Here is a 13785-nt window from a genome sequence, read left to right on the forward strand (position 1 = left end):
AGCTGTGGTTGTTATTGTTGTGAACTCTTTAGCAACAGAATGGTTTAGATGATCTGTCTAAACTGTTGGCTTGTTTTTCAACCTTTCTCAATTTTCTCATCATCTCACTTTTTGATTTGACCTCATCCAATTTAGCTGTATCACTGTGTTCCCAGCTCTCAACAATTACCTTAGTGAGTACAATGTTGTCATTACTGATAGAAATGATATCCAAATCTACTAAAATAAGATCCAAGTTGGAATAAACTGAATTCACCTTTATTGTTGTGTCAGAACAGAGCTAATCTAATCAGGAGTAAAAATTCCTCTATAACCCTAATGAGAACAAGTGAGTGTGAATCAGACCCAAGTTGTTGCCTTGTATTAAGTGAAAAAACTGATAAAGACTTGTCTGGCAGCATATCAGGCTAAATAATAACAATAATAATAATAATCTCTTCTATAGGTTTGGTTATCACTGCTATTATATGCATGGCTGTATAGTTGTATTAGTCACACCACTGACCACAGCTTTATAGATAATTTTGAAATGAATTAAGGTTCAACTTTAGTTGATATTTTAGCAATGAACTGTCAAACTGAGTCAAATGGGAGTTTATTTAGTTCTCATGAGTCGTATCTGAATAAAAAATATCAGTGCAGCACTCGACAACACATCCAGCAACATATCAGTTTCATGTTTAATGAATTGAGGAAGGATCTCTGCAGTTAAACGAGTTTTCTTGCTACGGTCTCTTAACTGAAATGGCAAAGGCATCCAAATAGATGTTACTGCTCGGGGAAAAAAGGATTGCAAACAATCTACGCTACAATAGAACCAAGGTGTTTGAATGTGAAACACACTGTAATGATGTCTTTTGTTGTCATCACACCAGTAGCAATGAAACCTTTTTTTTCTTTCTTTTTTTTAAGAAAAGATGAGGTGTTTTGGGAATTGGGGGGGGTCATTTTCTAATAGACACACATCTTCAGTCAGAGTTTCTAAAAAGTATTTTTCTTTACACTTAGTACAAAAAAAGACATCTCTACCCGTTAGTGCTTCGTTTTAAGATACTATAACATAAATAAACAATTTATTTTCAGTGTTCAGAACAGACAGTTCCAGTGTGACTGGAAAACTAACATACTCCACCATATTCCAGTTGGCAGCAGAGGGTTTAACAGAGTTCTCCACTCAGATTTTGGCGCACCCCAACGCACCATACTTACAAAATGTTCTTCATTTCTGCAAACCTCCAACATAAGCCCCAGTCAGTTTGGGGGGTTATTCATGTCAAGATTCACTTTTTCTTTCCCCTTTAGTGAAAATACAACAAAACCCTTAAAGGTTTTCAATGAAGACTTGACATATCTCTCTCAGTCACCCATCATCAGCTGCTGTCATTTTGATCAACTCCCAGGTTACTGTGTCTCTTCTCCATGCACGAGTCTCTTGTCAATTTAACAGTTACAAATCCCAGAGTGCAAAGCACAGTTCCCACGAGGGCCTCATTCATTACCTGTGGTCCCAACTTCACTGTGGATACATCAGTACATGAGCATAACCTCTATGTGACAGTAAAGTTCTGGGGTATTACCTACTGATATTTAGCATTTACTTTCTGAAAAGCAATTAGATAGATTCTGCTGTGCAAAACGATGCCATGAAGAGCTGATAGTGTAAATTCCATTCCTTTATTTCAAAATCTCTCACTGATCCAAGTCACACATTTATCTCGCTCTCTCAGGTCTTCCTCATTCAGCTAGTCCTTTGCGCCTCAATTCCTGGCACTGAGTTCCTCACGTCCTTATTTGCAGGTAAACACCTCCGTCCTCTCACTGCATGTGTTGCACTTGACGAAGCAGCACCATTGGAACTTACAATTGCACTGCCACACTTTGGTGTACTGGTGTGTATTGTAGCCCCGGCCGCAGCACATAAGGTCGCAGCCGTCTGTATGTGGCGAAGTGCGGTTGCACAGGCGTCCCTGGGTGCCCACGCTCCCTGTGGCTGCGTCCTCCTCGCAGTAGTTGGGTGACCTCTCGATGTAGACAAGGTCCGTCTCCATGGGCTTTCGGTAGCCCTGAGTCTGCTTCACCTTGAGGTGGGTGGGCTGGCGCAGTCGGCTAGCCCGGACTACCTCCACGTGCACGGCTTCGTTGTACTTGTCCTTGAGTACGTAGCCAATCTCGCGGAACTTGGGAAGTGTAGTCCAACAGGTCTTGGTGGTGCAGGAGCCCGAGACGCCATGGCACTTGCACTCTAGCTTCATCCTTTCTTCTAGAACCTGAGGAGTGATAGAGAAAATACAACATTTGTAGAACTGCAACGAATATAGACATGAAATTGAACTCCGAAGCATGAACTAATAACAATCATCCTTGACAGAGGATGACCCCATGTCGAATTACAGAAAATACAGTGTCTGAACTTCCCTCTTGATTTATCTAGCCATGCAGAAAGTTTTGGTTTCACTCGTGCAGGTTTTCAGATATACACCTCTGAGATTTATTCCTCAAATCAATATAATGGAGGGATATGGCCTTTTTTGTGTGGGGAAAAAAATTTAACTAAAACAAAATCAACAGTAATGTGTCTTACCTCACTACTACCTACTATTACTGTGCCATCAGCAGTTTTCATTGGAGCTAGTCTCTACTCGAGAAATATTCTTTTTGCCTCCATTGCATACTGAATAGAGGTGGCAGCAGAAACCATGAAGTATCTCGAAAACAAATAAAACCAAACATATCTGTATGGCTAGATACCACTTGAAGTAAGAAAGAAAATGTGTCTTTTTGTAATTTGGGTGAACCAACCCTACTGTAGTTATTGACATGCAATCTGCCACTCAACATCCCATTTCCTGCTGCTCGTACTGTATCGCATTACTGCAAATGCAAAAACAACATACCAGTAAAATGGCACGACCGCTTTATTCTCACCAAGACACTAACATTTTCCTAGATGAAATACAAGTTAACATTAGTCTATATTACCTCGAAATGGTGTAGGAACAATTTAAGGCTAGCCATTTTATATTTCTGACATCCATGTATACATTGACAGATAAATTGTTTGAGTAATTTATCAATGAATAACCAAGTTTTACCCAGATGCTGGCTGAATGCTAGCTTTGTGTTGTGTTGTTTTGTAAGTGGAAACAAATGTGAAATATGTCAGATCAACTAAATGTCAAGATATTTATTTGAATTTTTGTGTAAAAACTGTGATGGCAATAAGGCATTTCAGCTAGTAAATCCCGTGCATTTATGCCACAGACACTTAAGTCTGACAGTCAGGCAATGCCAATCTGACTTGGGAGTGGAGTAACAGACCTTTGTGAGAAATCCAAGCATATCTGAAAATTTGAGTCATGGTTGACGTGCTGTTTCATGTCCCGAAGGAGGGAAAATTCTACTTACTGGTAATATCCCATCCTGTAATTTAGTCTACCTTCCCTAAACCACATCAATGACAGAGGAAAACAAACATGGATCTCATACGGCTATCAATCATCTTGGATAATTTGAAGCCAGATTATTGTGTCATTAAATGTGTTGCACATGCAGTACCAAACAAAGACAAACTCAATTAATTGTTTACAGCTGGACAAGAGACTCGAGGTTTGAGTGCTCAAACAATATTGTGATAAATAGAACAACACAATGTTGCCACATGCATGAAAGCGAATTCGAGTATTATTTAAATACCACAGTTATACATTCAGATGCTTTTAGTCATCTTAAATGCAATAATTTACTTTTTTTTTTTTTTAGGTTATTCCCTTGTGCAGACTTGGTTTTCATTTCTCTTTGAGGTCATCTCCAACATATGGTACACAGGCAGAATGTTTTCTCTTTGCTGTCTGATCCTGGGGCATTTGGGAAATGTTGTGCGCTGTCATCACTATTTAAGTGTCAATCTTTGCCCTGTGGGTCTTCGAAAACTCAAATAAAACTCACAATAAGAAGTGTACCCTCTCCATCTCTGCTGAACTGTTCTCCAAGGCAAAGGAACAGAGGAAAGAGGGGGTGGAGTTCCAATGGGTCATATTAACATGTTTGTAATAGTCCTGACATGACTCCTATAACCCAATTAGGAACCTCCGACTTGCTTGAACGATGTGCTGTGTCTTTGTTGTATAAGATCTAAGTTCGGTTGGCAGGGCATTTTTCCAGTGCAGCTTTTTTCCTGGCGCCTCGCTTCGCCAGCGGCACAAGTCATTGCATTTCTATCAGACACTTACGAAACGTACACAAGAGTTGTTCAGTATCTCTGTCGTGTCATGTGATCACAGTTTCCCAATGTGAGGACATTTGATTGAAAAAACATGAGCTCCCCCAACTTCATGAAAGCTGGGGTCAGCTGTCAATCTCGTCTCGGATGTTGATTCAGAATGAGGATTTCCAAAAATGTATAGTACAAAAAAAAAAAAAAAAAACCCACAAGGAATGCCTGGCATAAGGAGTCTGACAGATGCATGGAAACATTTACTTAAACTGTGTCCGTCAAAGCCCCTGATCTGTTTCTAATTAGTCCAATATGACCAGACTCCCATCTACAGATCACTTGTCAAACACACACACACACACACACACACACACACACACACAATGCAAGATGAAAGAGATCTCAGGGTGATTCACTGGGTGTTCTTTTGTGTTCGGTTGAGTCACGGAACGTATTGTAATTTTTGTTTTGTTTCAATGATGCTTCTTATAAGTGATTAGAAAACAAAATCTCAGCTGGATCCCATCAGAGGCTACCTCCTCCCTCATCAGCATCACAATCATTTTTATCAGCTCATTTGTCTTGAATTTATTGCTGCAAAAGCTTTTTAGTGCAGAATTGATCGCACATGCTGCTACAAAAATGAAAGATGATCTCACCAACTTGTAGGTAAACTATTTTTCACAATCAAGAAAGCCTGCCAGTGTGGGAATTTTTTTTCCCCACATAAAAACAGCCGTGTATTCTGATTAAATTACTAATAAGAGACCCATTCACACTTCCAGATTGTCTTGTATCCAAATAAAATCCACATGTAACTTAAGACACTTTGATTTAGGAATAGCCACATATATGCATCTCCATTAGCCAAGTCATAAATCTGATGGCGATCCATCATGGTTTTCCTGCACTACATGCAAATCAGGGCCTGCAGTCTAGTCCAGAGAGTGGTCGTAATGCACCTGTAGCAATTCAGTTACAACATCTCACAGTCAACAGTAACGGCGAGCTCCTTAACAATTGTCCATAAACTTACACAAGAACACGGATGAATTGCATTTATGGACTATGAGCAAGACTAAAGACGGTTCGAACGTTCATATTTCAATCCATCTTGAATTCTTCTTGGATGCATTAACACATAGCTCTTTTGATATGTGATAGCTATCCAATCCGCCCAAGTGACTAAGTGCTAACAGGGCCAAACAAACTATGTGTAAACCCAGAGAAGGCTCAGACCTCTGTATCTTATAAAATCTCCTTCAGTCAAAGAAAGACTTTCCTTCTGTCTCAGCACTAGCGTGCAGCACAGACCCTTATCAGTCTGCTGTGTTAACACCGGCAGTGTAAGCCTGCTTTCACACCATGAATAGACGCAGTCAAATGACAGTGTCATGTTTTGGGATTGTGCAGAGAACTGCAATAATACCCTGTCCTCAGCATTTCATAATTCTATGACAGGAGCTGGAAAGCAGGGATGGCGGTCCATATGGCAACCATTGGCCAGACTCTATTTTCTCAGTAAATGATAAAGCCCAAGTTATTAATTAGATCCATTTGTCAACATAACATCATCTCTTTTTTTTTTTTTTTTTTACCTCTCACCCTCTTTGCGTCTCTTTTTCTTTCCACCACAACTGTTGTGGGATGACTAATAGCAAACAAACGTGTCCATAATGAACCTTGCCAACATGGTCCCTCAGAAATAAAAGCCTCCCTCTTAGTAATTGGCTGAAGATAAACATGCTGCTGAAAGGCTAACCAGGGATCAATCAGTCAACAACTTGATCAGTCACAGTTTCTGTCACATGACTGTATGACGTTTTGCACTTGATCTGGGACTGCTTGCTGTTCTGCACTGGAACACATTAACACACAAATCTGTGCATCCATCTATCCACACACACACACACACACACACACACACACACACACACACACACTCACTCTGTTTATACTGAGTCATAAAATGTTATGCCTCTTTAGAGGAAAATTATTTCATGTCATCTATTGTCAGCTCTCTTTTCCATTTTATTACAACTTGGGTCTGTGTTCCCTCATTTTGGCCATCACTTTTATTGCTTCTGATAAACATAATAATAACAATAATGTAATTGCTGAGATCTGGGAGCACAGAAACATTGCTGCAACAAAGTCGGGGCAAGAAGCATGGGCGGTAAAACAACCTGCCAAGTTGTAAACAAACTTAAACAGCTCAGCCAGATTATCTAAACCAGTGTATTTGGAGATGAAAGCAAAAGTGAGCACACCCAAAATTTTGGTCATAATCCCTCACTGCAAGTATGATATGTTAAAAGTTAAACAGTTTGGATATCCAAATTAGTTTTAGCAATGTCACCACATTTACTAGGTGACTAAAATTATTATAACAGAAAGGAATGATGCCCAAAACCTGAGTTGTAATAAATCTGAATGATCAATCAGGTAATTATTTCTTTAAGATGGAATGAGTTGCTTAATTTTATTATATTGTCCTTTTTTTCAAAAAGACTTTATTCAAAAGTGTTTTGCTCTTGCTCTCTCTGGGAAAATACTTGTGGCAAAGCATCTGATTTCCCCCCCCCAAAAAAAACAAACAAAAAAAATCTCTTTACCTTTCTCCCCGCCTCGTTGTTATGCAAGTTCATCAGACGGCGTGGGGTCTTTTTAATCTCGCGGGCATCCACGAAGCGACGGGAGAACTCGATGCCGTACTTGATGTCAGCCGAGCAGCCTCCCCACTTCCAGCCTTCCTCCTGATTGTAATACCCCTGCTTCTCCCGGTCGCAGCCGCACTGGCTCAGGTTGCCCTGGCTGCACGCCGCTGTGATGGCGTGGGCCACCCCTGCCGCCGTGATGGCATAGGTGAACGCTGCTTCCCGACTGCCTGAAAAAGGGAAAAGAGCTCTTTTTCAGGAAAACTGGGATGAGATACTACACGTACATGACTTGTAGGTCACACGACAAAATACAAAACTCAGCATTCCTTTTGACCTCAAACAAATGTTTAGCACCTGCCATAAGGCATTAAGACTAATGTAAATATGTTGTTATCTACCCTACTTTGGTTTTGTAAACCTTAAACCTTAATATTCCAGTCACATCATCTAACCACCCCAGAGAATATGATCTTGATAAACAGTACATAAATTCAGAGGCCGCTCAGTCTTGATAAGCTACCAAATTTTTCCTTCCGTCTTTTAAGCAGCTTCTCTCCTGCACCTTGGTGGAAATGTGGTCACATTTCCGACCGCAAAGTCCTCGGGCCCGGTCTGCCAGAGTGCAGTGTTGGAATTCCAGTGTGGGGAGAGCTGGTCTAGGTGCTGTCCAAAGTGCTGAATTCCTCTACAGAAGCACCTTGTACTGCTGCCCACACTGCAAACAGCTGGGGTCTGCAGGTCTCTCTGTCTCACTCACACTGAGCACTGACAACAGAGGAGACGCTCTGAGGAGCAGAGACTGCACCAGATCAGCTAAACCTAAACAGGAGATATTTTACCTGTGGTGTATTATTTGTTATGCTGGAGCACTTCTGCGTGAAATTCCGTTTCATGTTATTTCTGTGCTGTCATTTGACCATGTGACCTCCTGCTTGGGCTTATGCTACTGGATGAAATGCAAAAAAACGCTATCATCAAGCGAAAAATAACACAGTTTAATGGTTCTGAAAAAGTATATATTGTGAGGAGGCAGGTTCTCACTACAGCAACAATATATTTCACAACTTGAATGATTAAGTCTTGTAAGCAAATTTGCACCGTAGCTAATGGTTTAATAATATGTTGATCACATTTTCAGTTAACTGATTAATCATTTAGTTTATATAATGTCTTCAAATTTCCCAGAGCCCAATGTGATGCCTTCAAATACTGTAGCTTGTTTTGCACACATTCAATTTGCAGTAATTTAAATTGGAGAAAAGCTGCGAATCCTCACACTCGAGTAGCTGAAACTGGGAAATGTTTGACATTTATCCTTGATAAATGACTGAAGCACCGAAACAAATCACGTGCTTATCATGCTGTCATGTACAAGTTCCATGGAATATCAGTGATGGATTTCAGATGAAAAGGACCATGGTACACATTTAGCCAAAAGGTCGATGACAGTAATGATAGCATACCATTTTCTTCTCTTCCTCAATATATCAGAGTCCTCTACTACTCTCCTAATGGCCACAGAGGGATCCGGCTTAAAAGGCCTCTCCTGGTCTAAAACAGACTGTGGGTTATTACAACCCCAGTCTCCCTTCAACTGGCAGTAATCTGGAAGGGGCCGAGCTGCAGAAACAAGCCTAACCGCAGAGTGTTTCAGGGGGCCTTTCAGCATTTGGAGAGGAATGTTTCCTAAGTCTTTTGATGTATGTTGTGTAATGTACTCAGTTGCAATTATTGGAATCTCTCGAGGTAAACTTTTTTTCTGCACTGCAGAGTCATAAAGGCTCCTTGCTGATATACCATTTCTTCAATATCTTTCAGAGTTACACAGCTACGAAGCTCGTCAGATCAGTTTTGCAACAAACTTTACTCCGCAGAAAATAATCAAAACAGCAACTGCACATGGCAGCAGAATTGGGTGTGAAGAGCAATAATAATAAGAAGAATAACATAATTTTTGATGAGTTCTGGTGAATATGAATCTGTCAGATCATGCACGGTATTGGACTATATTTTGCCTGTGACATGCTCAAACGTGTCAGATGTGACAGATTTACAATATGTTTTCATAGGAATAGAGTTTAAACAAATACACAAAACCTTCTGAGTGCAAAAGGGAGCTACAGCGCATTTGAATCTAGTGAAACACAAAATGAACTGTCATGTAATGTAAACATTCAGTACCTACAATAAATACACTGTCAGATGTTGCAGCCATAGCCGCAGTCGTATCCACTAAAAACAGAAATAATATCCTAAAACGACCGAACGAGGAGGAGACGTTTACATCTGCCGCAGCAAAGTACAACAATAAAGTGAAAATTATATGGAAACAAAACACAAAAAAATGCCTCAGATACGAGAAGAAAATACAGTATGGCCTGTGTCATCTTGCCTGACCAAATAAACTCTTCACCATTTTGAAAGTTGCTAGGCATAAAATCTTTGCTTATTTTTACCTTATTTCATGGAAGCAGACTGTGCAGTCAGTTAGAGCCAAGGCTGCTAGTGTTAGGTGGAGCAAGGCCAGGACTGCTTTGCAAAAGGCACAAGAGTAAAATGTACTTATCTATTGGGCTTTATATTGCCTATGTGTACTTTGTTTCAGGCTATAAGAAGTCATTTGCATGAAGTGCTTCTAAATATACTGTTTATATGTAGTCATTTGCAGCTGTTTTCCATTTCATTTCCTCCTCTTTCTTCAGAGGGACTTTTGCACCTCTCATTCTAGTCTCAGGGGCATTTTCTGAACTCTCAAAGACGTTTTCACCCAAAGCCACTGTTAATTTCCTATCCTGGCACTGTTGCTGCAGAGCTAATACCACGGCCACAGGTTTGCCCGGTGGGGACTGACTCACAACCACTTGCTTCTCTGGTTTAGCAGCAGAGCTGTGCCCCACCAGCTTGTGGTAACACTCTGCTGCCCCCACCTCACACGCACACATGCACAAACGGGGAGCACGCACAACTTGCAATGTATGTGCATTCATACGCGTAACACATGCACGCAAATACTCAGTCACCGGCCACATAGTAAAAATACACAACACACTCACACACCACCCTCCACCCTCACACACATACACTGTTAAAAACACATTTGCACATAGACACTCAAACAGAGCGTCACTGTAATGTTTAAAACAGGATAAAGGCAGTTTCCAGAGAAAGGGTGGTTCCCTGAGCCATAGATGCATGCCCATTTCTGGGCCCATTGAGTTGTGCTGCTCATGGGGAAAATGATGATGATGGAGCTTGTACTGGATGTCACCCCCTGGTGGGTCTGGCACTGCCAAGGCTCTGCCTGGCCATAATGAAAGCCAATTACACAAGCCATGGAACTGTGGTGATCAAGACCCTCTTTTTACTATGTGCAATGAACCAAAGAAGACATCGGAAATCAGATTTTCAGCGCTTAAAATACAGTGTCCGCTGGGTATATAAATATCCATTTGGAGCATTTAGTCCAAATAAAATAAAATGATTTGTGATGATTTGAAGTTTTTCACTCCAAATAAATGTAGTAAATCTTAGTAAATGTTCAGGTTAGAATTTAAGAGAAAGTGACAGAAAGGAGAGATCCAAAGTCTCTGATCATGTACTGAACAAAACAAATATACTAATATAACCACAACCAGGAAACTCCCTATTTCAATAACAATGCTGTTGACTTGTGGATGCTGTGTGTGCATTATCACTGTGCTCCTGTGCCCTCAGGAAAGGAAGGCAAAAGACGTGTGGTCGATGAAATGTGGAGGAGAAAAAGCACCCTTAACAGCAGTAGAAAGCCCTGAAGAAGCTGGCCCCAGAGTCCTGACAGCCCTCCAGGAGGAACCACCCTGGGATAGCCTCGCAAGCTGCCAGTGGAAAATTGGAGTGACCAGAAAAACCTCAATGAAGTTGGAAACATCCAGGAGAGAAGAATGAGGGAATATTAAACCAGATGTCTAATGGAGTTTAGTGGCAAGTGTCTGCTACACTATCCAAGAAAGCAGGGAAGAAGAAGATCAGCCCCGCTTCACCCTAACAGGTACAGTAGTTCATAAACAAGTACAAAACATCCTGTTATATTTCTGCGTCAGGGACTAAAACCGGAGATGTAGTGAAGGCCACTGACTCAGTATGCCTTGGCCTTCACATTAGCTGACCACACCACTTTGGACACTTGCCCCTGCTGCGATGCCCGTCGTGCTCTTCTGACCATCTGCCAGGGCCGGGACACAAAAAGAAGTCTCTGGATGTAGTGGCTCGCCGCTAAAATGGCAATCTGTGTTTAGAGCCGGAGGAAGGCACACCGCTAGACAAATTTCACATGACACAGCGCAGGAGATTTACAACTGACGACACTGCACAGGCAGAGCTGGTACGGTATAAGCTAGCCGATGTAGTAACACTACCGCTGACCTCAACGGGCCTCGTTTTCTTCACCGCTCACAGGCCAATGGTTAGGCTTTGTTGCTGACAAGAGAGGAAAGGGAAAAGATATACTGAAGAGACTTGGACAAGAGACAGACTGCTCTGTCTGAAAAACCAACCCAAGGTCAGTTGTTTTGTGCGTCCGTTCCGTCACAAGATAAAGGGCTGAAAGCTAAACTGCAGGAATCCGTTTTCTAGCTGGTGAGACACCAAATAAACAACAACCTTTTTATGTCTTATTTCATTATATCTTTTACCTTACCTTCTGAATACTCTTTTGCACTTTGTGGTTTCTGTTATGACTAAACTCACTTATACAGAATGGCTAGTGTATATATTGTGCTTGTTTAGCTTCTTTTCTAAAATCTTGTTAGCTGTGTGTTAATGTTTAGTTTCTGGCACAAAGAAAGCTACTGACAACCACTCAAATTTCTTCTTTACGTCAGCATACTTGGCCGCAAAACCTGATTTTGATTCTGACAACTGAGGTTGCACAAGCACATAAGAAGGTCTGCAGTGAAGCATGCAGACACACAGCGCTGCAGCACAGATACAGCTTCATTACTGCAAAGGTGAGGAGGACTGGATAGAGTAAGAGGGTAGGAGAAGCCATTCAGCGCATGAAAAGGGCTGGAGAGAAGTAGTTCAGGCTGGAATACTGGTCGGGGTCTTGCCAAGCAACAGGAACACACACACACACACACACACACACGCACACACACACATATGCACACAACACACACAGACCGGCAGAGCCCAGCAGTGCAGCTGAATGGCCTCTCCACACAAGCCAAGCCTGTTGGTGGAGCAGTGAAGGGGAAAGCTTTTTAAAGGCCCCCTCATCCCGGACATGCACTCACACCCCAGGGACACAGGAGGATTGGATTGCATAAGAAATTACATTTCAACAACACAACGATACACTGGAGTTTTAGAGCTTCGTATCCATTAAGCACCAAGGACATCCTGTCACGGACAAATGGTACCGCAGTGAACAAAGGGAAAAGTGTCACCTGCTGGTGGCCAGGAGTCTTTGCACTTGGGGTGATGTTGACTGACGGTAGATTCTAAACTGGGCAAGATAGATTCTAAACTCACCTGCCACTTTGACTCAATTAGCAGATAACTGTGTTTTTAAATGGAAAGGGAGATATCCAAAGTAGTTATCACTGTTTAAAGAAACGAAATCCTGTTTGAAGTTTTTCTACCCCCCCCCCCCCCCGTTCTTTCTGCCTTGCTGCACTTCCATCATCCAAATAAAATGAAAACATTAAAGCTTTTCCTTTTCCTCTTAAAAAAAGGAAAAACAAAACTTTTAGAGTAAGATAATTTCAAAATATGACCAAAACATACCAACACATAACTCTGCAAAGGAGTGAATCAAATAGAAATCTGATATACATATATATGTTTTCAATAGGATAACTCCATGTACGTTCCATCAAAGGAGATATTTTTCCACACAGTGCATATACAATAAAATTATGACACCAAAGATACTGAAAACAGGCTCTAACCAAAGCCGACTCGGCGCTGGAACTGTGTCTCCAGGGCCCCATGGAAGGGGAAGAAAGCTGGAGGAAAATCCCTAGCTTTGTATACCAATCACTGAACTGACTAATGTGCTCTCTACTACTGTTTTCCGTTCCGCTTTATGTACCGTTGCTATGAACATATGCTCCCAGCAAATTATAGACAAAGTTGTGGTCCGTGAGGTTTGCAGCTCGAGGAATTAGCACAGCCGTGTTCCTGTACAATAAAATAATATTGTTTTACCAGAACTAGGCTCCACATTCTCAGTGTACTCACATCATGGAGCTGGGGAAGTGACACGCTTTGGCATAGCCGCTCACTGTAGGGTCTCGACTTTGATTCGTATAATAAGGAGGGCTTTGAGGAGTAAAGCTAAAACAATTATGAGGGTATTTAACGTTGCCGGTATTAAATGCTGAGAATCTAAGTAAGCTGCCTCCCAGGCATAGAAAATTGGGCTGGCAGAAAACATCTCAAAAGCATCCTTTTTCTTCCCTGATCTCCCTGAGGTGGAGATAAAGCTTTTTGACTGAATACCGAGACTTGCTAAAACAAGCATAAATCCTTCTTCCCACCCTTTCATCCTAATAATGAGACCAAATCAGGACCTCACCTGCTCAGATCTGGAAATGTAGGCCTGTATGTGCTCTACGTGGTAATCATCAAGTTCATGTGAGGACAGTGTTGAGGATTTTCCTCAATTTCAATCCCATTTGACTTTGTTTCATCTTCAATGGAAACATATTTACTGAGATATATATCAATCCCACATCATATCATCGAAGATATCATTATCATCATCACTATAATCAGTGAGTCAAATATGCCACTGATGACATGTTTCCTTTTTCATTACAAAAGAAACCTCCAGACCTAACATTTCCATATTCGCTGATACTCATCAAACCCTCAAATGAAGCTCCAGGTCTCTTAACGTCCTCTCTCTCCTACCAGTGTCTCTCTGAC

General features: G+C 41.4%; 1 protein-coding gene across 2 annotated transcripts in view; it reads right to left on the bottom strand.

Annotated features, from left to right (window-relative positions):
• Positions 1-578: 578 nt before the first annotated feature.
• Positions 579-13785, bottom strand: part of wnt7bb (wingless-type MMTV integration site family, member 7Bb) — a 31668-nt gene continuing 18461 nt past the window's right edge. For both annotated transcript variants that reach the window (XM_056387912.1, XM_056387911.1), the window contains exons 3-4: positions 6829-7100; positions 579-2267 (exon numbers count right to left, since the gene is read on the bottom strand). In XM_056387912.1, coding sequence (XP_056243887.1) covers positions 1788-2267; positions 6829-7100 — 752 coding nt within the window. In that variant the 3' untranslated portion in view covers positions 579-1787. The remainder of the gene's footprint in view (positions 2268-6828; positions 7101-13785) is intronic.

This window comes from Seriola aureovittata, chromosome 10 (genome assembly GCF_021018895.1).
Source record: "Seriola aureovittata isolate HTS-2021-v1 ecotype China chromosome 10, ASM2101889v1, whole genome shotgun sequence".
NCBI lineage: Eukaryota > Metazoa > Chordata > Actinopteri > Carangiformes > Carangidae > Seriola > Seriola aureovittata.